The 26,279-nt window shown below is 44.9% G+C and overlaps 1 protein-coding gene and 1 long non-coding RNA gene across 4 annotated transcripts in view; one reads left to right on the top strand and one right to left on the bottom strand.

Annotated features, from left to right (window-relative positions):
- The window catches only part of TMA16 (translation machinery associated 16 homolog), a 295,640-nt gene extending 269,431 nt beyond the window's left edge, over positions 1 to 26,209 (top strand). For both annotated transcript variants that reach the window (XM_063920440.1, XM_063920439.1), the window contains exons 6-7: positions 8,445 to 8,487; positions 25,612 to 26,209. In XM_063920440.1, coding sequence (XP_063776510.1) covers positions 8,445 to 8,487; positions 25,612 to 25,786 — 218 coding nt within the window. In that variant the 3' untranslated portion in view covers positions 25,787 to 26,209. The remainder of the gene's footprint in view (positions 1 to 8,444; positions 8,488 to 25,611) is intronic.
- Positions 25,339 to 26,279, bottom strand: part of LOC134919494 (uncharacterized) — a 102,638-nt gene continuing 101,697 nt past the window's right edge. For both annotated transcript variants that reach the window (XR_010177458.1, XR_010177459.1), the window contains one exon: positions 25,339 to 25,636. This is a non-coding gene — a long non-coding RNA (uncharacterized LOC134919494). The remainder of the gene's footprint in view (positions 25,637 to 26,279) is intronic.

Here is a 26,279-nt window from a genome sequence, read left to right as displayed (position 1 = left end):
TCACTGGAGTACTCTTGGGATATGGACGGCTTCCACCGGAAGAAGGCACTGAATAAATTAATTTTGAGACTACTCCTCCCCTCCATATCCTGCAGCACTTCAGTGTTTTTTCTGTGCTCGACACAGTTAGAAGGCATAGTGGAGCTCGTCCACAAAGTATTGGAATTTTTTTTTCTAAGTTTTTTTTTTTTCGTCAATTTCCACGTCCTTTCCCCCCTTCTAACAGGCGTGGGTCAGGGACAGTGGAAGCGGCTGAGTAGCCGTGAGTGTCGGACCTCTCTGTAAAGAGCTCCCTCACTCCACTTGCAGGCTGCCTGCAGGAAAGCTGGACGGAGCTTGGATGAAAGCCCCGTCATAGACTTCTGTCACGGTCCAGGTATGTTGGGTTGGGGCGGTCAGCGCTTGCTGCCGCTCCACTGTGGGGGATTATTTGGTACTCACCGCTGCCCGGGGCGCGCTCTCACTCTCCGGCCCCCAGCATCCTAGGAGACCGCTGCTCCCTGCGCAGCAGCAGCGCTGCTTGGCTACACAGACACGCCGCCATGCTGTGTGTGGCGGGCGGGAGCACGTGTGCATAGGCCGCTCCACGGCTCTATGCAGCACGCTCTCTGCTTCCGCCATCCGCCCGCAGCAGCCGAGGAGTTCCGTTGTCCGGGGCCTACAGGACAGGCCGCTCACACGGCCCTTTGCAAAAACTTCCACAGGCCCAGACCCGGTGCTGTACACGGAGGTCGTGGGAGTGGGGGGGAGACTTTAACAGTATTGGGCAGTGTTAAGTTTTAAGAGAAAAAAAAAAACTTGGTGCTTAGTATGTTTAATGTTCTCCTGTCTGTTCCAGGTTTCCTATTTTACATCTCAGCTAAGAGTGGTACTAGGGGAATTTTTGGGTCAGTTTTCGTATTAGCAGGCACTGCACTTGCCTAAGATATATACCAGGAACTTTGGTGTTATTACTGAGTCGTGCAGTCTGTCTGTGTGGAGTTTGTATTGTCTGTCATAATGAGTAAGACACCAGCAAAATCTAAGAAACATTTGTCATGTCATGTCTGTAAGAGTGTGTTGCCTGATGGATCCACCACATGTACAGCATGTGTTGTTAATACAGCCATAAATACGATTTCCATTCCAGAAGTAAAGCCAGCATCTCAGGACCCTCCGTGGGCTTTACTTGCAGATGTATTAGTTGGTTTACAATCAGAGCTGGCCGCCTCTCGTGAAGAAAGAGAGGCGGCAAGATCTGAGTTTAAAATGAGACCATTTGAGTTACCTGGAGAATCTCAAGCTGGTCATAAGTCCACCTTGAGTGGAAAAGATAAGTTTCCTTTTCCTACTAATTTTCCTGTCTCTGGGATACTAGATCTCACTGAACAGGAGTATGAGGAGGGCGAAATAGAACAACAGTCAGAAGGTGACGACTTTGACAGCCCAGGTATTGACAATCTCATCAGAGCAGTTCGTCAGTCGCTGGAGTTTACAGAAACTGAGGAGCCACTGACGAATGATGAAGTAGTCTTTACTAAACGACAGAGATCTCCGATGTGTTTCCCTATCTCGGAATCTCTTAATAAAATGTTACTGGAGTCACGGAAAAATCCGGACAAACGGTTTTCTATTCCTCGTAGATTTAAATCGAGTTACCCGTTTCCAGAGGCCATGACAGCTACATGGGAGAACCCACCATTGGTGGATTCATCCGTATCTAAACTTACGAGGAAGTTAACCATACCAGTACCAACTGCTACTACACTTAAAGACCCTGCAGATCGTAAAATAGAGGCTATGCTAAGGTCCATGTATACAGCAACTGGAGTGCTGTTAAGACCTGGGTTGGTTGGCATTTGGGTTACTAAAGCTTTAATGGTATGGATAAAAGAGCTCAAGTCGGCTCTGCAAGATGATCATCTTATACTTCTCGCAGATCAAATCTGGGAAGCTGCTGAATATTTATGTACAGCTTCTACTGACGTCTGTCAGCTTACTTCTCGCCTGTCCTCATCGCTAGTCATAGTACGACGAGCACTTTGGCTGCGTTCGTGGCAGGCGGAGACGGAGGTTAAAAAAGGTATAGAGGCATTGCCTTATGATGGCGAGAAACTTTTTGGTCCTGAATTGGACAAATGGATTTCTGAGGCTACTGGAGGGAAGTCTGTTTTTCTTCCTTCGCCTACAACTATACCTAAACGGAAATATTCTGGTCCGGCGTTCAAATCCTTTAGAACTCAGCCCTTTCGTGGGCAGGGCACAGGAGCAGTCACGCCGGGCAGAAGAGGTCGGGGACGTAGTGCCCGACAATCCAATGCACGTCGTCAAGACACCAAGACCACTAACAAACCAGTGGCATGACGGGCTCCCAGCCCATCTCGGATCCCCAATTGTGGGAGCACGCCTTCAGAGCTTTCAGGGGGCGTGGCTGCAGACGTCCACAGATGGGTGGATCCGCAATTTAGTATTAGAGGGTTACAAAATAGAGTTCGATTATCTTCCGACAGGAAGATTTTTCACGACAGGACTGCCTGTGTCGGACGACAAGAAAGCAGTTCTGCAGGTTGCCATTCAGTCTCTGCTGAATGCTGCAGTGATAATTCCAGTCCCTGTGCAGGAACAGGGGCAGGGTTATTATTCCAGTCTGTTTCTGGTACCAAAACCAGATGGCTCAGTCAGGCCAATATTGAACCTAAAAGGTCTCAATCATTACGTCACTTACCACAGATTCAAGATGGAATCTCTCAGGTCAGTAATTGCAGGGTTAGAGCCACAGGAATTCATGATTGCACTAGATCTCAAGGATGTGTATTTGCACATTCCGATTTGGCCACCTCACCAAAGTTTTTTAAGGTTTGCGATAAGGCGAGACCATTACCAATTTCAGGCTCTACCGTTTGGCCTCTCATCAGCGCCTCGGGTATTCACCAAGGTAATGTCCGTGATGACAGCTCATCTCAGGTCCCTAGGGGTAATAATTGTTCCGTATTTAGACGATCTACTCATAAAGGCTCCGTCTCAACAATTGCTTCTCCAACATGCCTTGCTAACGTACAATGTACTAGTTCAGCACGGTTGGATAGTCAGTTTAAAGAAATCACATCTAATTCCGTGTCAACGACTTCAATTCCTAGGGATGATTCTCGATACAGTAAAACAAAGGGTTTACTTGCCACAACAGAAAGTACAGGGCATTCGTCATCTGGTGCAATTAGTGCTCAAGCCACGCACAGTCTCAGTACATTTGTGCATTCGCCTTTTAGGCACAATGGTGGCGGCTTTCGAAGCACTTCAGTTCGGAAGATTTCACTCACGTCCGTTTCAACTGGAGGTGTTAGCACAGTGGTCGGGATCACATCTGCAGCTGCACCACAGGGTGAGGTTGTCACCACAAGTCAGGGTGTCTCTTCTCTGGTGGTTAAAAATACACAATCTATCTGCAGGGAGACGATTCGGAGTCGCGAATTGGATAATTCTGACAACGGACGCAAGTCTCAGAGGTGGGGGAGCTGTAGTTCAGAGTTATCGGCTCCAGGGCCTCTGGGCGGATCACGAAAGATCGCTATCCATAAATGTTCTGGAACTCAGGGCGATTTACAATGCTCTAAGACAAGCGGTGTACATGTTTCGTTTTCAGACTGTGCAGGTGCAGTCAGACAATGCGACGGCAGTCGCATACATAAACAAACAAGGAGGAACGAGAAGCCGCATGGCTATGCGGGAAGTAGCTCGGATCCTCAGATGGGCCGAATATCACCAGGTGATATTATCGGCAGTGTTCATTCCTGGAGTGGACAACTGGGAGGCAGATTTTCTCAGTCGTGGGGATTTTCATCCAGGAGAGTGGGCATTAAATCCAGAAGTTTTTCAGATGTTGATCCAGAAGTGGGGTTACCCTCAGGTGGATCTAATGGCATCCCGCCACAATCATCAGGTGTCAAGATATGTGTCCAGAACAAGAGATCCAGGGGCAGTGGCGGTGGATGCTCTCACAGCCACGTGGCCATACAGCCTTGTGTATCTGTTTCCACCGTTTCCGCTGCTCCCGCTGGTGCTAAAACGGATCAAGAGAGGGTTCGTCACAGTCATTCTAATAGCGCCTCATTGGCCTCGGAGGGCTTGGTTCTCGGATCTTCTCGGGTTACTCGCAGACGATCCATGGCCACTCCCACTACGTCCGGACCTGTTACAACAGGGTCCGTTCCTCTACCCCGATTTAGCGCGGCTGCGTTTGACGGGGTGGCTGTTGAAAAGGCCATCTTAAGGAAAGAGGGCATTCCTGAGTCTGTTATACCAACCATGGTACGAGCTAGGAAGCCGGTTACGGCAGCTCATTATTATAGAATTTGGCGTACTTATATAGGTTGGTGTGAAGCTCGGAAATTTCCGACATCGTCTTTTAAATTATCCCGTCTTTTGTTATTTTTACAAATGGGGTTAGATGGAGGACTACGTCTTTCCACACTAAAGGTGCAGGTATCTGCGTTGTCAATTTATTTTCAAAGGAAATTGGCCTCGTTGCAGTCAATACATACGTTTCTACAGGGTGTAAAGAGGATACAGCCTCCTTTCATTCCACCTACAGCACCATGGGACTTGAATCTGGTTTTAGATTTCTTACAGTCCGATTACTTTGAACCCTTACAACAAGTGGATATTAAATTTCTCACTTGGAAAACGATTTTTCTTTTAGCCTTAGCCTCGGCTAAGCGTGTTTCAGATTTGGGTGCCTTGTCATGCAAGTCACCGTATTTAATTTTTCATGATGACAGAGCGGAACTTCGGACGAATCCCGTTTTTCTACCAAAAGTAGTGTCGTCTTTTCACATCAATCAACCAATAGTAGTTCCTGTGTTAACAGGAGATTCTGGAATGTTGGATGTAGTTCGCGCATTGCGCATCTATGTTTCCCGAACGTCTACTGTGCGTAAGACAGATACGTTGTTTGTTCTCTATGACGCAGCTAAGAGGGGTTGGCCAGCCTCTAAGCAGACCTTATCCAGATGGATCAAACTGACTATACGTCAGGCTTACCTTTATGCTAAGTTACAGCCACCTACTTCAGTAACAGCTCATTCCACACGTTCTGTGGGGACGTCATGGGCAGCGAGTCGTGGGGCTTCTACGACACAGCTTTGCCGTGCGGCTACTTGGTCGTCAGTGCACACGTTTGTGCGCTTTTACAAGTTTGATACGTTCGCGGCATCAGCATCTAGCTTTGGCCGTTTAGTGTTACAAGGGCCAAACAGCTCTCCCGCCACGGAGGAGACTTTGGTACATCCCAAGAGTACTCCAGTGACCCCTAGTGGATGAAAAAGAAAATAGGATTTTGGTACTTACCAGGTAAATCCTTTTCTTTGAATCCATAGGGGGCACTGGACGCCCACCCAGAGCAGTTTACCTGTTTTAGGAGTTCAGTGGTTCTTATGGTAACACACTTTCACGACTGGTTTAAATTTAACAAGGGTTAATCAGTTATGGTGTCAACTGTTTAGTTGTCTGTTACGTTGTGTCAACTTTATTGTTGTCTGTGAGACTATATGTAATTCTCCTTTTGTCAATCTCTCTATCGATCCTGTTCGGCTCAGTAAAAAACACTGAAGTGCTGCAGGATATGGAGGGGAGGAGTAGTCTCAAAATTAATTTATTCAGTGCCTTCTTCCGGTGGAAGCCGTCCATATCCCAAGAGTACTCCAGTGCCCCCTATGGATTCAAAGAAAAGGATTTACCTGGTAAGTACCAAAATCCTATTTTTGTCTTGTACGGACAAGACTCATTTGGACATATGTGATGTGCATGAAATAATAGAAAACTACCTGGTCTATATAAAAATTGTTAAAACTTCAAAAACCCTCTTCACACACTAGTAAAAAAACATAGCCACAGCTAGTATTTTGTTCAAGAGCTCTTCAGTTACTGTTAAAGTTATTCACAATACAGTTACAGTACAAGCCTTGTGCAATTAAGATTACTGTGAACCACACAATTCCCTGCTGTTGTACAGTAGCTGTCGGTAATGGATTGGGAAGTGAATGCTTCATATAAACCACACAGTAGCTGCAGTGGAATGATTGGTTAATACCGAACTGTGTATTTTCTACCTTCACATTTGTACATTTAAATTTAAAAGCCAAACTGATTTCATAGTAACAGAGAGCCCTTTGATAATGGCAAAGGTGTATTTTTCATGAGCTTGGCAGAACTACAGATAGCTGTTGTAAAGCTGTGATTGTAGCACAGTGGTTTGCATTTCTGCTTAATACCACAAGTGCCATAAGTTCTGCAAGTACCAGGGCACTTTACTCTGAAAACATACTGGAGTCCAACTGGCTTCTGGAATTGAATCTACTCTGTATATGTGCAGAAATTTAGGTTGTAAGCTCTGCAGGAGCATTTTATCTGTAGAAGGATGCATCATAATAATAAGTTATAAATAGATAAAGCTAGTCTATAGATTGTAAGCTTGCGAGCAGGGCCTTCCTACCTCTATGACTGTTATCACCCAGTTTATTATTGTTGTTTCAAATTGTAAAGCGCAACGGAATTTGCTGCGCTATATAAGAAACTGTTAATAAATAAAATAAATAAATAATGTAAGGGGCAGTTAGAGTGTTGTGCCGGCGCTAATTACTGGGCGCCTGACTGAACAATTCAGTTCTTGCTCCTATTTGGATGCCCAACTGTACTTTTTGCATCACAGCCAGTACTTTAGCCACAGTATGTTACATAAACACCTTATTAATTTAGAATATATTTTGTAAGGCTATTTAAAACAGATAATGTAAATCAGATATATTTCTCCAATACGTGAAGACTTCATTGTACAGGAAAGTAAATTATGTACAACAAACCTTCCTACTTTGACATTTTCTTTCTTGTCCACACAATGATTTATTGAAACTATGGGGGGAATTCAAATGTTTGAAAAGTCGGTTGGGTGTCTGTTTTTTTCCTGTCTATTAGATGGGAAAAACGGACACCCAATTGACTTTTCAAACAATTGAATTTCCCCCTATGTCTGTTACCTTGTAACTGTTTAAAAACTAACTCTACTGCAGGGGTAGGCAACCCTTGGCTCTAGCGCTTCAAGATGGCAGTTGGTAATGCTTTCAGTGGCACCCAGGGGGTCAGATCTTATTTTATTAGATGTGCTGTGCTGCTACTCCCCTCCTACCTCACCCATCTCCTTACCTCACAGAGAAGATATTTTGGGCCAGATTTATCAAGCCTTGGAGAGTGATAAATTGTACGGTGATAAAATACCAACCAATCAGCTCCTGTCATTTTTCAAACACAGCCTGTAACATGACAGTCAGGAGCTTGTTTGGTGGTTCTTCATCACCGTACAATTTATCACTCTCCAAGGCTTGATATATCTGGGCCTATATTGCTGTAATGGTGGTTGCACTCTGGAAATTTTTTTAGCATGTAATATTGACTACCTGCCACCCAAAGAGAAAAACGTTGCCTACTCGTGCTGTAGTATAATCTGTTTAAAAGTGAAGTCACTGTTGGGAAAGTGGTTACCATATTTTAGTTTCGGGGAAAAAAATAGTTATTTCATGTCTGTAACAAATCATTCCAATGTCGGCGGTAACCCTAAACCGACCACCCCAAACTCACACACACACACACACACACACACACACACACACACACACACACACACACACACGCACACACGCACGACCCTTCCTGCAGCGTAAACCTAACCCCCCTCAGCCTAACCCTCCCGGGGGGTGCCTAAAACTAACTTCCCTCCCTGCAGCCATGCCTAACCCTTAGACCACCCACCCCCTCCCCGCAGCTTACCTGCCTTTTGGGCCAGTCACCGCTCGTTCTGGATCCCGGTGGTCGGGATTCCGGTTCCGGGATGGTGCTCCTTGTCGGGATGCCGGTGCCAGCATTTTTGTCAGTGTTTGGATTCCGACGTCGGTATTTAGACTGCCAGGATCCTGACCGCCAGGATCATGACCGGATCCCGTTGGCAAGTTACCAGAACCCAATCCATCTCCTAGCTGCTGATGTTCACTGTATGAATATGAAGGAACAGACCACTGATTAAGTGCAACAGTTCTGATTTTCACGTGTAGTCAAAGTGAGGGAGGCATGTTGTGAAGGGGATCTGGCCTTAATAGAAATGGATAAGGGAGCATCTGAAAGTGGTTTTAATGGCTCAGATGTTTGGCTTCATTTTCCTCCTTTTCCAGCTGAGAGATGTGTTGTGAGCATGTGGCAGCTCCCAGGAGCACAGCTTGCTTGGAGCAGTGATGAAAATTTTCCCATTTTATTTTGTAGCCCTCTTGTTTCGCTTTATCACTGTCTCCATACAGTGTGCACACCTGCAAGTTACATAATGTTTTCTTATATTTCTAACCCGTAGGTGCCAAATAAAATTACTGTCTGACTAATCTTTTACACAACTTTCTCAACTTTCCCCCCCCCCTTTTCTTTTATTTCAGAGATACCGGATATTGTGAATACAAAACACCTAAAAACATTTCGGTAAGTTTCAGCCGGATTTTCATTTAGTGCAGATGTGTTATCATACACTGAGGTGCCAAATAGCCCTCCTCAATGCTCCATGTCCTGACTTGGTCGAGCTGTGCATCTTATTCTCTCCGAATCGGAGTCGTATGCATATAAATAAAACAGCTGGGAGCGACAAAACTACTTTGTTAGAGTGCACTGATCAAGCGACATTTGTACATGTGTGTGCAAATGATTCTGAACCTGTATACAAAGTGCTACGATGTAGTGGCCACGACCATTTTCACAACCATGTTTCGTTTTGCTTCATCTGCGACTAAAACGAGTCTAAAACGAATTCCTCTGTAGATAAAGTGGCAGCCCACCATCTATATTACACTAAGTGGTGTTTCGCTGTGTCTGCTATGCAAATAAGACGCCAAATTTGAAGAATAAGATGTACACTGCACCTCTGGTATCTGCTCGGTCCTGCACTGCGTCTCATGTCATATGACATGTTGGCACTAGGTGTATGCGGACACATCTGTATATGCTTTTATATCCATATTCTCATCCATAGCTTTAATTCCAAGGTGCTACATTTAATGAGTTGTTTAATGTCTCAATGGGTGCTAATACAGATGTAGCCACCCTCAGCTTTGCCGCAGAGCATCTTATCCGCAGCAAAGCGGGCGCGGCTAGTATGCCCATGGCTATGATGTGCACAGCCCTATGATGAATGGGCGGCGTACCTAGTCACAGCTCGGCGCAGCCCGTGCCGTGGGTAAGATGAGTGTGGCTATATCTGTATAACGGTAATGATACCTAAAATACGAGCTTTATCTTCTTGCTCATTGTGTTACATTTTAAGTCAGTTGTTTTCTTTCACCAAAATGTAAAACGAAAATGGCAAAAAAGTTAAAATTTTTGGCACAAGAGTGATGCTACATGTATCATACAGTATATGGAAAATTCCAGTTACAGTGGGGAGTGAAACATGCATCCATGAGAAGGTGCATTAGATTATGCCTGTAAGCGCTGGGGAATGGGTAACACCAAGGGCTTTGTGGTTTGTATGCCAAGGGAGGAACTGGCTGCAAGACCTCCGGGGAAGTGACTGTTATCTTTTTTTTTAACCTGTGCTGAATGACTGCATTGGAGAAGAATATACTCCATTCTACGCCTCCATAGGAAGGCCGTGGATACCTTATTGTTATAAAAAATTATACTGTATGTAAAATGTACAATGTATAGTACTTTTATTGCAGATTGTACTCTTCAGCCTGTGCTATCTCTCCTTAGTGAGGGTTTGGCTATTTGTTTTGTCAGAGTTCAGGCCATAACTGAGGGATTTGTAACAGTGACAGACTGTTAGGTGACGGAGCGGTCTCTTATTGTAAATTTACCTATGTTATGTGCAGGCATGAATTATACACTACCTGTTGGGAACCTAATGGCTACAGGTGAGGCATGACCAATGTTATGTCAATACATTTTCTCTGACGTCCTAGTGGATGCTGGGAACTCCGTAAGGACCATGGGGAATAGCGGCTCCGCAGGAGACTGGGCACAAAAAGTAAAAGCTTTAGACTAGCTGGTGTGCACTGGCTCCTTCCCCTATGACCCTCCTCCAAGCCTCAGTTAGATTTTTGTGCCCGAACGAGAAGGGTGCAAGCTAGGTGGCTCTCCTGAGCTGCTTAGAAGTAAAAGTTTAAATAGGTTTTTTATTTTCAGTGAGTCCTGCTGGCAACAGGCTCACTGCATCGTGGGACTAAGGGGAGAAGAAGCGAACTCACCTGACTGCAGAGTGGATTGGGCTTCTTGGCTACTGGACATTAGCTCCAGAGGGACGATCACAGGTTCAGCCTGGATGGGTCCCGGAGCCGCGCCGCCGGCTCCCTTACAGAGCCAGAAGAGCGAAGAGGTCCGGAGAAAGCGGCGGCAGAAGACGTTCCTGTCTTCAAATAAGGTAGCGCACAGCACTGCAGCTGTGCGCCATTGCTCTCAGCACACTTCACACTCCGGTCACTGAGGGTGCAGGGCGCTGGGGGGGAGCGCCCTGAGACGCAATAAAAATGATATAAAAACCTTATATGGCTAAATAAAATGCATCACATATAGCTCCTGGGCTATATGGATGCATTTATCCCCTGCCAGTTTCCTGAAAAAAGCGGGAAAGAAGGCCGCCGTAAAGGGGGCGGAGCCTTTCTCCTCAGCACACAAGCGCCATTTTCTTTCACAGCTCCGCTGGAAGGACGGCTCCCTGACTCTCCCCTGCAGTCCTGCACTACAGAAACAGGGTAAAACAGAGAGGGGGGCACTATTGGCAGCTAATATATAAATACAGCAGCTAAAACAGGGAGTAACACTTATATAAGGTTATCCCTGTATATATATAGCGCTCTGGTGTGTGCTGGCAAACTCTCCCTCTGTCTCCCCAAAGGGCTAGTGGGGTCCTGTCCTCTATCAGAGCATTCCCTGTGTGTGTGCTGGATGTCGGTACGATTGTGTCGACATGTATGAGGAGGAAAATGATGTGGAAGCAGAGCAATTGCCTGTGTTAGTGATGTCACCCCCTAGGGAGTCGACACTTGACTGGATGGTAGTAATTAAAGAATTACGTGACAAGGTCAGCACTTTGCAAAAAACTGTTGACGACATGAGACAGCCGACAAATCAATTAGTGCCTGTTCAGGCGTCTCAGACACCGTCAGGGGCGCTAAAACGCCCGTTACCTCAGATGGTCGACACAGACCCTGACACGGATACTGAATCCAGTGTCGACGGTGACGAGACAAACGTAATGTCCAGTAGGGCCACACGTTACATGATCACGGCAATGAAGGAGGCATTGCACATTTCTGACACTACAAGTACCACAAAAAAGGGTATTATGTGGGGTGTGAAAAAACTACCAGTGGTTTTTCCTGAGTCAGATGAATTAAATGAGGTGTGTGATAAAGCGTGGGTTTCCCCCGATAAAAAACTGCTGATTTCTAATAAATTATTGGCACTATACCCTTTCCCGCCAGAGGTTAGGGCACGTTGGGAAACACCCCCTAGGGTAGATAAGGCGCTCACACACTTATCAAAACAAGTGGCGTTACCGTCTCCTGACACGGCCGCTTTCAAGGAACCAGCTGATAGAAGGCTGGAAAATATCTTAAAAGGTATATACACACATACCGGTGTTATACTGCGACCAGCGATCGCCTCAGCCTGGATGTGCAGCGCTGGAGTGGCTTGGTCGGATTCCCTGACTGAAAATATTGATACCCTGGATAGGGACAGTATATTGTTAACTATAGAGCATTTAAAGGATGCATTACTATATATGCGAGATGCACAGAGGGATATTTGCACCCTGGCATCTAGAGTAAGTGCGATGTCCATTTCTGCCAGAAGAACGTTATGGACGCGACAGTGGTCAGGTGATGCAGATTCCAAACGACATATGGAAGTATTGCCGTATAAAGGGGAGGAGTTATTTGGGGTCGGTCTATCGGACCTGGTGGCCACAGCAACGGCTGGAAAATCCACCTTTTTACCCCAGGTCACCTCTCAGCAGAAAAAGACACCGTCTTTTCAAACCCAGTCCTTTCGTCCCTATAAGGGCAAGAGGGAAAAAGGCCGCTCGTTCCTGCCCCGGGGCAGAGGAAGGGGAAAAAGACTGCACCATGCAGCCTCTTCCCAGGAGCAGAAGCCCTCCCCCGCTTCTGCCAAGTCCTCAGCATGACGCTGGGGCTCTGCAAGCAGACTCGGGCACGGTGGGGGGCCGTCTCAAGAATTTCAGCGCGCAGTGGGCTCACTCGCAAGTGGACCCCTGGATCCTGCAGGTAGTATCACAGGGGTACAAATTGGAATTCGAGACGTCTCCCCCTCGCCGGTTCCTGAAGTCTGCTCTACCAACGCCTCCCTCCGACAGGGAGGCAGTATTGGAAGCTATTCACAAGCTGTATTCCCAGCAGGTGATAATCAAGGTACCCCTCCTACAACAGGGAAAGGGGTATTATTCCACGCTGTTTGTGGTACCGAAGCCGGACGGCTCGGTGAGACCAATTTTAAATCTAACTTTGAACACTTACATAAAAAGGTTCAAATTCAAGATGGAGTCACTCAGAGCAGTGATAGCGAACCTGGAAGAAGGGGACTATATGGTATCTCTAGACATCAAGGATGCTTATCTCCATGTCCCAATCTACCCTTCTCACCAAGGGTACCTCAGGTTTGTGATACAAAACTGTCATTATCAGTTTCAGACGCTGCCGTTTGGATTGTCCACGGCACCACGGGTCTTTACCAAGGTAATGGCCGAAATGATGATTCTTCTTCGAAGAAAAGGCGTATTAATTATCCCTTACTTGGACGATCTCCTGATAAGGGCAAGGTCCAGGGAACAGTTAGAGGTCGGAGTAGCACTATCTTAGGTAGTGCTACGTCAGCACGGGTGGATTCTAAATATCCCAAAATCACAGCTGATTCCAACAACACGTCTACTGTTCCTAGGGATGATTCTGGACACAGTCCAGAAAAAGGTCTTTCTCCCGGAGGAGAAGGCCAGGGAGTTATCCGAGCTAGTCAGGAACCTCCTAAAACCAGGACAAGTGTCAGTGCATCAGTGCACGAGAGTCCTGGGAAAAATGGTGGCTTCTTACGAAGCGATTCCATTCGGAAGATTCCATGCAAGAACTTTTCAGTGGGATCTGCTGGACAAATGGTCCGGATCGCATCTTCAGATGCATCAGCGGATAACCCTATCTCCAAGGACAAGGGTATCTCTCCTGTGGTGGTTACAGAAGGCTCATCTTCTAGAGGGCCGCAGATTCGGCATTCAGGATTGGATGCTGGTAACCACGGATGCCAGCCTGAGAGGCTGGGGAGCAGTCACACAGGGAAGAAATTTCCAGGGCTTGTGGTCAAGCATGGAAACGTCTCTTCACATAAATATCCTAGAGCTAAGGGCCATTTACAATGCCCTAAGTCAAGCAAGGCCTCTGCTTCAGGGTCAACCGGTATTGATCCAGTCGGACAACATCACGGCTGTCGCCCACGTAAACAGACAGGGCGGCACAAGAAGCAGGATGGCAATGGCAGAAGCTGCAAGGATTCTCCGCTGGGCGGAAAATCATGTGATAGCACTGTCAGCAGTGTTCATTCCGGGAGTGGACAACTGGGAAGCAGACTTCCTCAGCAGACACGACCTCCACCCGGGGGAGTGGGGACTTCATCCAGAAGTCTTCCAAGTGATTGTAAACCGTTGGGAAAAACCAAAGGTGGACATGATGGCGTCCCATCTCAACAAGAAACTGGACAGATATTGCGCCAGGTCAAGGGACCCTCAGGCAATAGCGGTGGACGCTCTGGTAACTCCGTGGGTGTTCCAGTGGGTATATGTGTTCCCTCCTCTTCCTCTCATACCAAAAGTACTGAGAATCATAAGAAGGAGAGGAGTAAGAACGATACTCGTGGCTCCGGATTGGCCAAGAAGAACTTGGTACCCGGAGCTGCAAGAGATGCTCACGGAGGACCCGTGGCCTCTACCTCTAAGGAAGGACCTGCTCCAGCAGGGACCTTGTCTGTTCCAAGACTTACCGCGGCTGCGTTTGACGGCATGGCGGTTGAACGCCGGATCCTGAAGGAAAAAGGCATTCCAGATGAAGTCATCCCTACCCTGATCAAGGCCAGGAAGGATGTAACTGCAAAACATTATCATCGCATTTGGCGAAAATATGTTGCGTGGTGTGAGGCCAAGAAGGCCCCTACGGAGGAATTTCAACTGGGTCGTTTCCTACATTTCCTGCAAGCAGGATTGTCTATGGGCCTAAAATTAGGATCCATTAAGGTTCAAATTTCGGCCCTGTCGATCTTCTTCCAGAAAGAACTGGCTTCAGTGCCTGAAGTTCAGACGTTTGTCAAAGGGGTACTGCATATACAGCCTCCTTTTGTGCCTCCAGTGGCACCTTGGGATCTCAATGTAGTTTTGGGGTTCCTAAAATCACATTGGTTTGAACCACTTGCCACAGTGGATTTGAAATATCTCACATGGAAAGTGGTAATGCTGTTGGCCCTGGCTTCAGCCAGGCGCGTATCAGAATTGGCGGCTTTATCTTATAAAAGCCCTTACCTGATATTTCATTCGGATAGGGCGGAATTGAGGACTCGTCCTCAATTTCTCCCTAAGGTGGTTTTAGCGTTTCACATGAATCAACCTATTGTGGTACCTGTGGCTACTAGGGACTTGGAGGACTCCAAGTTGCTGGACGTAGTCAGGGCCCTGAAAATATATGTTTCCAGGACGGCTGGAGTCAGAAAATCTGACTCGCTGTTTATACTGTATGCACCCAACAAGCTTGGGTGCTCCTGCTTCTAAGCAGACGATTGCTCGTTGGATTTGTAGTACAATTCAACTTGCACATTCTGTGGCAGGCCTGCCACAGCCAAAATCTGTAAAAGCCCATTCCACACGGAAGGTGGGCTCATCTTGGGCGGCCTCCCGAGGGGTCTCGGCTTTACAACTTTGCCGAGCAGCTACTTGGTCAGGGACAAACACGTTTGCTAAATTCTACAAATTTGATACCCTGGCTGAAGAGGACCTGGAGTTCTCTCATTCGGTGCTGCAGAGTCATCCGCACTCTCCCGCCCGTTTGGGAGCTTTGGTATAATCCCCATGGTCCTTACGGAGTTCCCAGCATCCACTAGGACGTCAGAGAAAATAAGAATTTACTTACCGATAATTCTATTTCTCATAGTCCGTAGTGGATGCTGGGCGCCCATCCCAAGTGCGGATTGTCTGCAATACTTGTATATAGTTATTGTTACAAACAAATCGGGTTGTTTATTGTTGGAAGCCATCTTTTCAGAGGCTCCTACGGTTATCATACTGTTAACTGGGTTCAGATCACAAGTTGTACGGTGTGATTGGTGTGGCTGGTATGAGTCTTACCCGGGATTCAAGATCCTTCCTTATTATGTACGCTCGTCCGGGCACAGTATCTTAACTGAGGCTTGGAGGAGGGTCATAGGGGGAGGAGCCAGTGCACACCAGCTAGTCTAAAGCTTTTACTTTTTGTGCCCAGTCTCCTGCGGAGCCGCTATTCCCCATGGTCCTTACGGAGTTCCCAGCATCCACTACGGACTATGAGAAATAGAATTATCGGTAAGTAAATTCTTATTTTTTTGAGGGGCCTTCTCAGTACAAGTGGGGATCTTATTGAAGTGATCCTGGGTAGTTTCCTCCACCATTCCATAGCTGTGGTTTTAAAAACTCTGCCTCTGCTACTCTATGGGGGATAGTAGTTTTTCCCAACAATTCAACCGCTGCAATTGCCCAGTTAATACATTTTCAGGGATACCTTTTAGAGGCCCTACTGTTAGGACGGTTACTTTTGCCTTTTGGTTGGGTGTTTATTATGACACTCTCCTTTACTGGAAAAGCTGAGGTGTCAAATCCACAATGGGGAGAATCAGCATACAGATGTAGCCATGCTTCCCTTACTGTGATGCGGCTTGCTGCATGGTGTGCCAGGCTGTGACTATTCACAGCCGGTTATCTCTCCATTAATTCCGTTAGCAGATCACCGGCTGTGAATAGTAGCCATGCACCTAACCCGTGTTGTAGCAAGCTGCATCACAGCAAAGATGAGCATGACTGCATGTGTAGTGCGGACTATGTAGAGATCCCAGGGAGTAACAGGCCTCTGGGTCCAAGTTTTTATGCTTCGGCATTGCTTCCATGGTCCTACTCCTCCCACTGTCTCTGTTTTGGTAAAGGAAGTATAGCCTTGCCTGGTGCTGGAGTTTAAGACACAGGTGTGTTTCTGCCTTTGGCTTTTCATAGTGACCCTGTGATGGTCTCACATGGTTTATAGCACCTACCCAGTTTCTGGAGCGGAAGCCCACTCTGGAGATGGGGCTGACTATGACAGGCCATGGCTCATTTTCATAATGTCCTTTCTTCCTCCAGACTGCTGTGAACCATGTCCACATCCTGTGGGCTATAGCCTGGTCTTTTTGCTATTGTCCATTGTTCCTGGACTACGGGTGCTTTGCATTTTTTTCCCAGGCCTAGACAGACGTACCTAGGTTGTCCTTTCTGGACAATGGTTGGAGAGTTTTCCTCTTTTGGGGGGCTTGGTCATGGTTCTGTATGGTAATCCCTGCAGTAGCAGTCTTCGTTTCATGACACATCGCAGTTGTGGTCTACCTTCTGCGTCCTGTGTACAATTTGGAAATGGCAGGGCTGCAGTATGTCGGTTCCTCCTGTTTAGTTCAGGAATCTTAAGGACAGTGCAGGTGTTTTTGCTACATGCTGCATTGGGACTATAATCTACTTTGCTGCTCCTCTGCTCATTGTGGAGTGTTTCCAAGGGACACGCGTGTTTTGGCATGGAACGTTTATTCTACTGGGGCTTCAAAGTGGCCTTTCAGCAGGGTGTATGAACAGAGAGTCACGCTGCTATTGCGCTGTGACTTGATATTGCGGCAAAAAAGACACCCGAATCTAGCAAAGTTGCATCTGCTAGATCATAGGTTCTCAAACTTGGTCCTCAGGACCCCACACGGTGCATGTTTTGCAGGTAACCCAGCAGGTGCACAGGTGTATTAATTACTCACTGACACATTTTAAAAGGTCCACAGGTGGAGCTAATTATTTCACTTGCGATTCTGTGAGGAGACCTGCAAAACATGTACTGTGTGGGGTCCAGAGGACAGAGTTTGAGAACCTGTGTGCTAGATGTATGAGGACACATCAGTAGGATACCACCAGCATGTTGGTTCTTATAATACTGGCTACATTGGGGATATGAGTTTTTGAATTCATTACTGTATATCACAGAACACTATGTATCACTATATACAGTACTGTACAGTTTAGTATCTTTAGTACATTGCATTAGGTTGTCTTAAAGTGTACATATTGCCTCCATCGAAATGCCATTTTATGGCTGAACCAATGTTAATTAAATAGCAGCCTATTAATCCCTTAAAAACTAGTGACATCAGATTTTTAGTGCATATAGGGGTATATGCAATTGCGGTCGAATTCCCGAAATTGTCGAATTTCGGGTCATTTTCGACCAAAAAAAAAATTCGCCTATGCAATTCAGTGCTTTCCGACCAAAAAACGGACTTTCAAAATTCGACTTTTTGAAATTCGAATTTTTGCAAATTCGACTTTTCTGCAATGATATAAGTGCTGCAATTCGACCAAAGCATATTCAATTCAAGTTTGGAAATTCGACAGCAGTGCTTTTAGACAGCAAATTCGTCATTTTCAATCCGCCACACTTTGGAGGGTGAAAACAAATAAAAAAAATTTAAACATGGTTTTTTTTGTGTTTTTTTTTTTGGGAATAGCAGATCTATTTATATTAGAAGGGATTAGGTACTTTTTTTTTTTTTTTTTTGGAGGCACAAATATTATTTATAATTTTTTTAAAATATAATTTATTTATTTTTTATTTTTTTGCTGGAACGGTACAATCCGAAAAAAAAATTGCGTGGGGTCCCCCCTCCAAAGCATAACCAGCCTCGGGCTCTTCGAGCTGGTCCTGGTTCTAAAAATGCGGGGAAAAAATTGACAGGGGATCCCCCGTATTTTTAAAACCAGCACCGGCTCTGCGCCTGGTGCTGGTGCCAAAAATACGGGGGACAAAAAGAGTAGGGGTCCCCCGTATTTTTAACACCAGCATCGGGCTCCACTAGCTGGACAGATAATGCCACAGCCGGGGGTCACTTTTATGCCGTGCCCTGCGACCGTGGCATTAAATATCCAACTAGTCACCCCTGGCCGGGGTACCCTGGGGGAGTGGGGACCCCTTCAATCAAGGGGTCCCCCCCCCAGCCACCCAAGGGCCAGGGGTGAAGCCCGAGGCTGTCCCCCCCCATCCAATGGGCTGCGGATGGGAGGGCTGATAGCCTTTTGTGATAATTAAAAGATATTGTTTTTTTCAGTAGTACTACAAGTCCCAGCAAGCCTCCCCCGCAAGCTGGTACTTGGAGAACCACAAGTACCAGCATGCGGGAGAAAAACGGGCCCGCTGGTACCTGTAGTACTACTGGAGAAAAAATACCCAAATAAAAACAGGACACACACACCGTGAAAGTAAAACTTTATTTCTTACGTCGACACACACATACTTACCTATGTTCACACGCCGACATCGGTCCTCTTCTCCATGTAGAATCCAGGGGTACCTGAAAAAAAAGATAAATATACTCACCTCAGCCATGGTCCAGAGATACATCCACGTACTTGTAGAAAATAACAAACCGCAAATACCCGACCAAACTGACTGAAAGGGGTCCCATGCTGACACATGGGACCCCTATCCCCGAATGCAGAGAGACCTGTCAGTGACAGCTGTCACAGAAAGGTCTCTATAGCCAATCAGGAAGCGCAACCGAATGCAGAGAGACCTGTCAGTGACAGCTGTCACAGAAAGGTCTCTATAGCCAATCAGGAAGCTCATCTGATTGGCTCTGTGCGTCTGAGCAGACAGCGCATCGCACAGCCCAGTCCATTATATTCAATGGTGGGAACTTAGCGGCTAGCGGTGAGGTCACCCGCCGGTCAGCGGCTGACCGGCGGGTGACCCCCCCGCTAGCCGCTAAGTTCCCACCATTGAAAGTAATGGAGCGGCTTTGCGATGCGCTGTCACATCACAGACAGCGCACAGCCAATCAGATGAGCGCCACGGAAGTAGCGCTTCCTGATTGGCTGAAGGGACTTCAGTGACAGGAGTCACGTGATGTCCCGGCATTCGGGAGAAAGGGGTCTGATGTGAAAGCATTGGACCCCTTTCTAGTCCGGTATGGATCGGTGTTCGTTTTTTTGTTTTGCCAAGTACGTGGATTATCTCTGGACCTGGATGTACCTCTGGACGCTGGAAGGTGAGTATAATTTTTTCACAGGTACCTCGGATCGTCGGAGACCGTGGCAGTCGGCGTGTCAACATAGGTAAGTATGTGTGTGTCGGCGTATGAAATAAAGTTTTACTTTCACGGTGTGTGTGTCCTGTTTTTATTTGGGTATTTTTTTTCCAGTAGTACTACAGGTACCAGCAAGCCCGTTTTTCTCCCGCATGCTGGTACTTGTGGTTCTCCAAGTACCAGCTTGCGGGGGAGGCTTGCTGGGACTTGTAGTACTAATGGAAAAAACAATATATTTTTATTATCACAAAAGGCTATCAGCCCCCCCCTCCGCAGCCCATTGGATGGGGGGGGACAGCCTCGGGCTTCACCCCTGGCCCTTGGGTGGCTGGGGGGGGGGACCCCTTGATTGTAGGGGTCCCCACTCCCCCAGGGTACCCCGGCCAGGGGTGACTAGTTGGGTAGTTAATGCCACGGCCGCAGGGCATGGCATAAAAGTGAGCCCCGGCTGTGGCATTATCTGTCCAGCTAGTGGAGCCCGATGCTGGTGTTAAAAATACGGGGGACCCCTACTCTTTTTGTCCCCCGTATTTTTGGCACCAGCACCAGGCGCAGAGCCCGGTGCTGGTTTTAAAAATACGGGGGATCCCTGCCCAATTTTTCCCCTGCATTTTTAGAACCAGGACCAGCTCGAAGAGCCCGAGGCTGGTTATGCTTTGGAGGGGGGACCCCACGCCATTTTTTTTTTCGGGTTTTTCCCGTTTTTTCCCGTTTTATAAAATCGCGGCAAAATCCGCCAAATCGGCCGATTTTCGCCCGCGATTCTGGCGAATCCGTTTTTCATTGAATATGGTGAATTCCGGAAGCCACCTTCCGGAATTCACCTGGCGAATTTAGTCGAATTAAAAAACGGCGAAAAATTGCCGCGATTCGCCGTGAATTGCATATACCCCATAGTATACTAACTTCACACAGGGAAATGCATTTAGTTGCATGTGTGAGTGTACTTTATGTGCAGATGGCATCTCTAGTACTCCTGTGACCCCTAGTACATGGCTGTATAATGTGCTGTACAGCTGGCAGATTAACATGCATACAGTAGAATAATGTATGTTGTTGTTCTGTTATTATTTGGCCTTGTAAAAGCATCATATTATTTCATATTAAGCATCATATTAACGTCATGTTGTCACGTTTCCGTAAATGTAAAGGTCTTCCTTACAGTTGGCAACAATATAGATCCTTGAGAGCTAACAATCTAGGAACACATTGTAGTTAATGTTGAACATTTTTATAATCCTGGCATTTTCAGCTGAGTCAGAAGTGAAATATGGTGAGGCTTTTTGTTTTCATTCAGTAACCATTTTCAGAATGCTTATTATAAACACACACACAACCTCTGACACGAATTTAGTCTTTTCCTTGTGTTCTAAGGTCATATGCAGAAAAGGTCTTTAGAACTGCCATTTATAATCAGAAAAAAAGATTTCACTTTCAAATGAAATGACTGTTTAATACTGCTAACACTAATGTGGCCACACCTTAGAATAATAACACAATGACTGCACGGAGCAAGGCTCTGGGCAGGGAAACCCCTAATACCAATAAATTGGTATGTATGTATGTGTGTATGTACCTTAGATGCTTTAATGTGGGTTTACATGAATCTATCAAAATTTTTGAAAACTGATTTTTTTTACTTTTTTTTTCCTAATGATGAGAAAATGCATCTTTTTAGTGATGAATGATCTGTTTATTTAATTTATTACGTTTCTTATATAGCACAGCATATCAGGTTGTACTTGCATTGTCTAATACAGCTTGTCGATTACTTTTAGAATAATCAATGTGCTTATTTTCTACAAACACGCAGAATGCTTTATGTACAGCAGGGCTGGCCAAACCGGTCCTCGAGATCTACCAACAGTTCATGTTTTTCAGGCCTCCTGGAGATCTGTAGAATTGTCAGTTAGGAATGAATGCAGCACATCTTAATTAGTAATGACTACGCCTGTGCACCAGCTAGGTGGTCTGGAAAATGTGAACTGTTGGTAGATCTCGAGGACTGGTTTGGCCAGCTCTGAGTTTTTGTTCTCAAAAATCTCACCAACCAGGTTTGTTTCTTGGTCCTCGCCAGCCATGTTTTGTTGTTTTATGGCTTTCTGTTGCACATGTGAATAATATGCAAGCATAAAGAAGAAAATATGATACTCACTGGGTTGAGGGCACTATTAAACATTTGCAATGTTGAGAACAAGTAGGTAAAATATCATGTATATTATATATAGAAACATATTTTAGGCCTTACTAGTATACAGACAAACAACATGTACCATGTAATGACAATACCACAGTGTGAAATAGTGAATTGTCGCAAAATCGTGTCTTACACAGAGGGAAGGCCACAGTTGGCACTATATGTGGTAAAGTATCTAAAAAAAAAAAAAAAAAGTATAAATATATATTCAGTAAAAATGACTTGTTACAGTTGAAGTAATGTACGTTTAATGTACTATAAATGTCCAAGCTTAAGTTTTCTCAGACAATCATTTTGAAGGTACAATGCCAAGCTAATTAAAGTATGTAAAAGGTATATGAATTTGGTGCTGTGAATCCTGCTGTCCCCAGTGTGTCTCCAGGACAGTGAACAGGGGATGAGATTGTCACAGGCACACACCTGAGGACAGAGAGTAATATAGTATGCAGAGTGGCTTCTGCTGTCCACCATTTACTAACCTGCAGTAGACTGAGAGTGCTCCAAGTGGTAAAGTACTTTCCTCTAGAAATGTAAAATAGAGAGGTAAAAATAGAGCTATAGAATTCATGTAAAGATCATTTGTCACTAATGCTAACCCCCATTTCTCAAAGCAGTGGTCGGTAGATGCTCATGTACGGTGAGTCAGAATCAATGGGTCTATTTACTAAGCCTAGGATGGAGATAAAGAGGATGGAGATAAAGTACCAGCAAATTAGCGTCTAAATGCCATGTCACAGGCTGGATTTCAAAAATGACGATTAGGAGCTCATTGGCTGGTACTTTATCTCCTTCCACTTTATCTCCATCCAAGGCTAAGTTCACAGGTTCTCAAACTCGGTCCTCAGGACCCCACACAGTGCATGTTTTGCAGGTCTCCTCTCAGAATCACAAATGAAATAGTTAACTCCACCTGTGGACCTTTTAAAATGTGTCAGTGAGTAATTAATACACCTGTGCACTTACTGGGTTACCTGAAAAATATGCACTGTGTGGGGACCTGAGGACCGAGTTTGAGAACCACTTGCTTAGTTAATAGACCCCTAAGTAAGGTAATTCTAGAGGAAGAGATGGTGCATCACATGTCCTAAGTGATGGTTAGTAAAATAGATTATTGTTGAGGAATCCATCTCTAAGTAGAGAACTGAAAATGTAAACCGTGATAAACGTTTCGAGGTAAAGCATATATTTTGTGGAAGTCCAATTGTAAAGCGCAACGGAATATGCTGCGCTGTATAAGAAACTGTTAATAATTATGTCCTTCAATGTATATTAAAACAAAGCAAAAACATAACTGTAGGAGAAACATGCAACCTTGATAGGTAGTAGTGGTATTGGAGATGTTGAGCTTGTATAACATATATTAGATATGTGTTGTGAATTATATGTTATAGGAACATACTGTAGCAAAGATAAACAAAGTACAATTTGGGCTCATAGAGCAAGAAAGAAACACTATGGGGTATATTCAATTAAAGTCGGATCCATTCCGACATGTATTTGTCGGAATGGATCCGACAATCCCTATTCAATCCCATCTAAAATTCGACTTTTTCAAGTCAAATTTAGATGGGACCCAGAGGAGGAGTGGGGGGTGGCAGCCGGCGCCAGCCAGAGGAGATCAGCGCTGCAGCAGGATGTCACTCAGCCGCCCGACCTCACGGCAGCTTCCACCCGATTCCAGCAGCGCTGATCTCCCTTTATGCCCGCCGGCTGTACCCCCGTCTCCCTGCGGCTCCCCCCCTCGCCTCCTCTGGGTCCATCTCATTCCGAAATCATTTTGATGTCGGATTGAGATGGTCGAAAAGGGGGCCAAAACTTGTCGTATTTGTCCCCGTTTTCGACATCAACACGTGGATCGGCAGCTATTCCGCCGATACACGTGCTATCCGACAAGTCGAATGCCTCGACTTGTCGAAAAGCTTTGAATAGGTCAAATCAGGATTCGACCTTAAAAAGTCGAAAACTGCTGTCTTTTCGACATTTACCCGTTTTTAAGAGTGCCCTCAACCCAGTGAGTACTTTCTCTTTTTTTATTTCTTCATGCTTGTATATTTTCTACTCTGAGGAGCGCCACCAATATCTCATACCAAATGTATATGGTATATATTCTTAGTATGCTAATTTATTTATACTGTACATTATTCTTTTGTGACATACTGGGAATCTAATTTGTCTATGCCTCATATAATAATAATAATTAAGGCCTCAAAAAAAAATTTTTTTTTGTGCTCTACATATATCTTACAAAATACAGCCATGACCTTTTAGTAATCTCATGTCATCTGGCCGAGAGACGAGCCTCCCACATGGGTAATGAGAAGCAGTCAGAGTAGTAGTGTTCTCAAATGTCATTGAGAGTGTTTAGAGGAACACACACACTCCCACAGTGTTTGTAAGCCGATGATAGTGCTCTCGATTTGGTACTGCCATTCAATGCATCCCATTATCTTTGGGATAGCGAACACTTTTGAGCGATATACTGTTGCTGTAAAGTGCGGCGAGTGCCACGCAGATTTGCCAGCAATTAAATTCCCCCCTCAGGGTAGATTGTTATGTTGCCCATGTATTTTAATAAAGAAAATAAATAACTCTGGAATTGACGAAATCCAGTCACCTGATGGACCGGAAGTGAGGATTGCAGAGTTATTTGTAGAAGCGATACATTAAACGTTGTACTTGTAACCTAAAAATGAATGGAGGGAAATTATATCAGGTGAGCTGTTAGAAAAAATGTTTTAAAGTTTTGAAGAATGATTAATAAGTGCTACTTTTATACCAAATATTTAGTTTTATGTGGGCTAACAGATTAAACATTCTACTGGACCACCTATGCAGTCAATCTTGTCATGGAGCTGGTATGTTCATAAAATAAAATATATGACTAGTATAATTAGATGAAAGGCTAAGTAATTTGATAAAATCCGAGGCCCCTGTCTGACCACTCAGAACAGAAGTACCCCGTTTCACAGCTGATACCCTGAAATGGTTTTACTGCTGTAACCACTACCCGCTGTCCTCCTCAACTGTTGTACACTTCTACACTTTTCTTTTGTACTACTATCTTTCCTATCTTTTTTCCGCTTTCAGTTTTCTTTTTTTTCCCCCTCCTTTTGCCATTAGAGAAGGCTACTATATAACGCTCAATTTCTTCCTCACAAAATTGGGTTATAGGCCCTACATACTGGGCGATAATACTCAAAGATATGAACGATCTTGTTCATTAATGAATGAGATCCTATTCATATCTTTGAGTGTGGAGGCACCAGCAATGAACGATGCGCGGCCCCGCGCTCTTTCATCGCTGGTGCCCTGTCGCCTGTGCATGCAGGCCAATATGGACGATCTCGTCCATATTTGCCTGCACTTCGGTGGAGCCGGGTGACGGGGGGAGTGAAGAAACTTCACTCCTCCCGTCACTGCCCCCCCCCCCCCCCCGCCGCCGGGTTGCCTATCGGCCGTAGCTCGGCGGCGGATCTATCAGTGTGTAGGGCCCATTAAACTCATGTGGTTGTATGTTTATAGCAGATGCATGCATTTAAGTCTACATGCAAATGGTTTTGCTATCTGTATGATGTGTATTTTCGTGATCTGTTTAATATAGAGTACTTTAAAAAAAAAAAAAAAAATTCTTCTGGAACTGTGATAATGAGTTTGATCCCTTGACATTCCTACATACTGTACTAAATTTTTTGGGTAAGAAAAGTATAAATATATTTAGTTCTTCTAAGCTCCTAGATCCTTGAAATATATGCTTGTGAATAATTTAAGGACATGTCCTTTAGCTTTAATGGCCCCTTTAATTGAACGTCAACACACAATATACCTATGTAATGAAGATTCAAGTTATGGCTTCATAAGATTTATACATGTACTAGCTCAGCCTACTGTACAATTTTAAGCATTGCAGGTATGTTTGATTGATGAACCGTTTTCAAGCATTCCTCAGGGCAATCCTGTGCAGTTCTGATAAATTAACAAACACCTTTTTTTTTTTTTCTTTCTTCCTGTTGTTCCTTCTCGCTGCTCATCAGAGAATGGGATTTGGATCTGAAGAAGCTGCCAAACATTAAAATGCGCAAATTTTCAGTCAGCGATTCGCTTCTTAAAAGTGAAATAGACATTTCAACAGAAGAGGCTAAACATGAAGACAATCTGGAGAGCGCTGACAGGTCTTCTCCCGAGTCTGTGGACAGTGAAAGTGACTGAGACGAACCAAGAGACTATTACATTTATCACGAAACAAGGAGACATTACATAACTTCTAAACTAAAAATTTTAAACAAAGCTTGTTTTGAATTTATTTTTTTAAATTGCGGAACTGCTATTCCTAATAGAATTAATTTCAAAAGCATAATCTTTTCAAGCTTATTTCATGTTAATAATTTAGTTTGATAGAAGCTATAGAGGCAAAAACATATTTCATGTTTTTTTTAAATCTGCCAAGTAGAACTGATTTGTATGTCTAGAGTGAAATGATTATAGACGAGTGAGAATATTTCAATAAGATTTAGCTGTACTTGATGTGCTCCAATTAATTATTGTTCTTGAATTCAGGCCTTTACGTGACTTTTAAAAGGAAGTGAGTTTTATTTATGATAAACAAGAACAAATGGTTTATTTTTGAAGAAATCTGTGACCTTTATTTGAAACAATTGGTAATTATTTTGAATATGCTTTCTGTAACTCACTAGTCATTACA

This window comes from Pseudophryne corroboree, chromosome 1, assembly GCF_028390025.1.
Source record: "Pseudophryne corroboree isolate aPseCor3 chromosome 1, aPseCor3.hap2, whole genome shotgun sequence".
Lineage (NCBI taxonomy): Eukaryota > Metazoa > Chordata > Amphibia > Anura > Myobatrachidae > Pseudophryne > Pseudophryne corroboree.
Note: the sequence above shows the minus strand (reverse complement) of the source record. Positions and strands in the feature narration are given on the sequence as shown.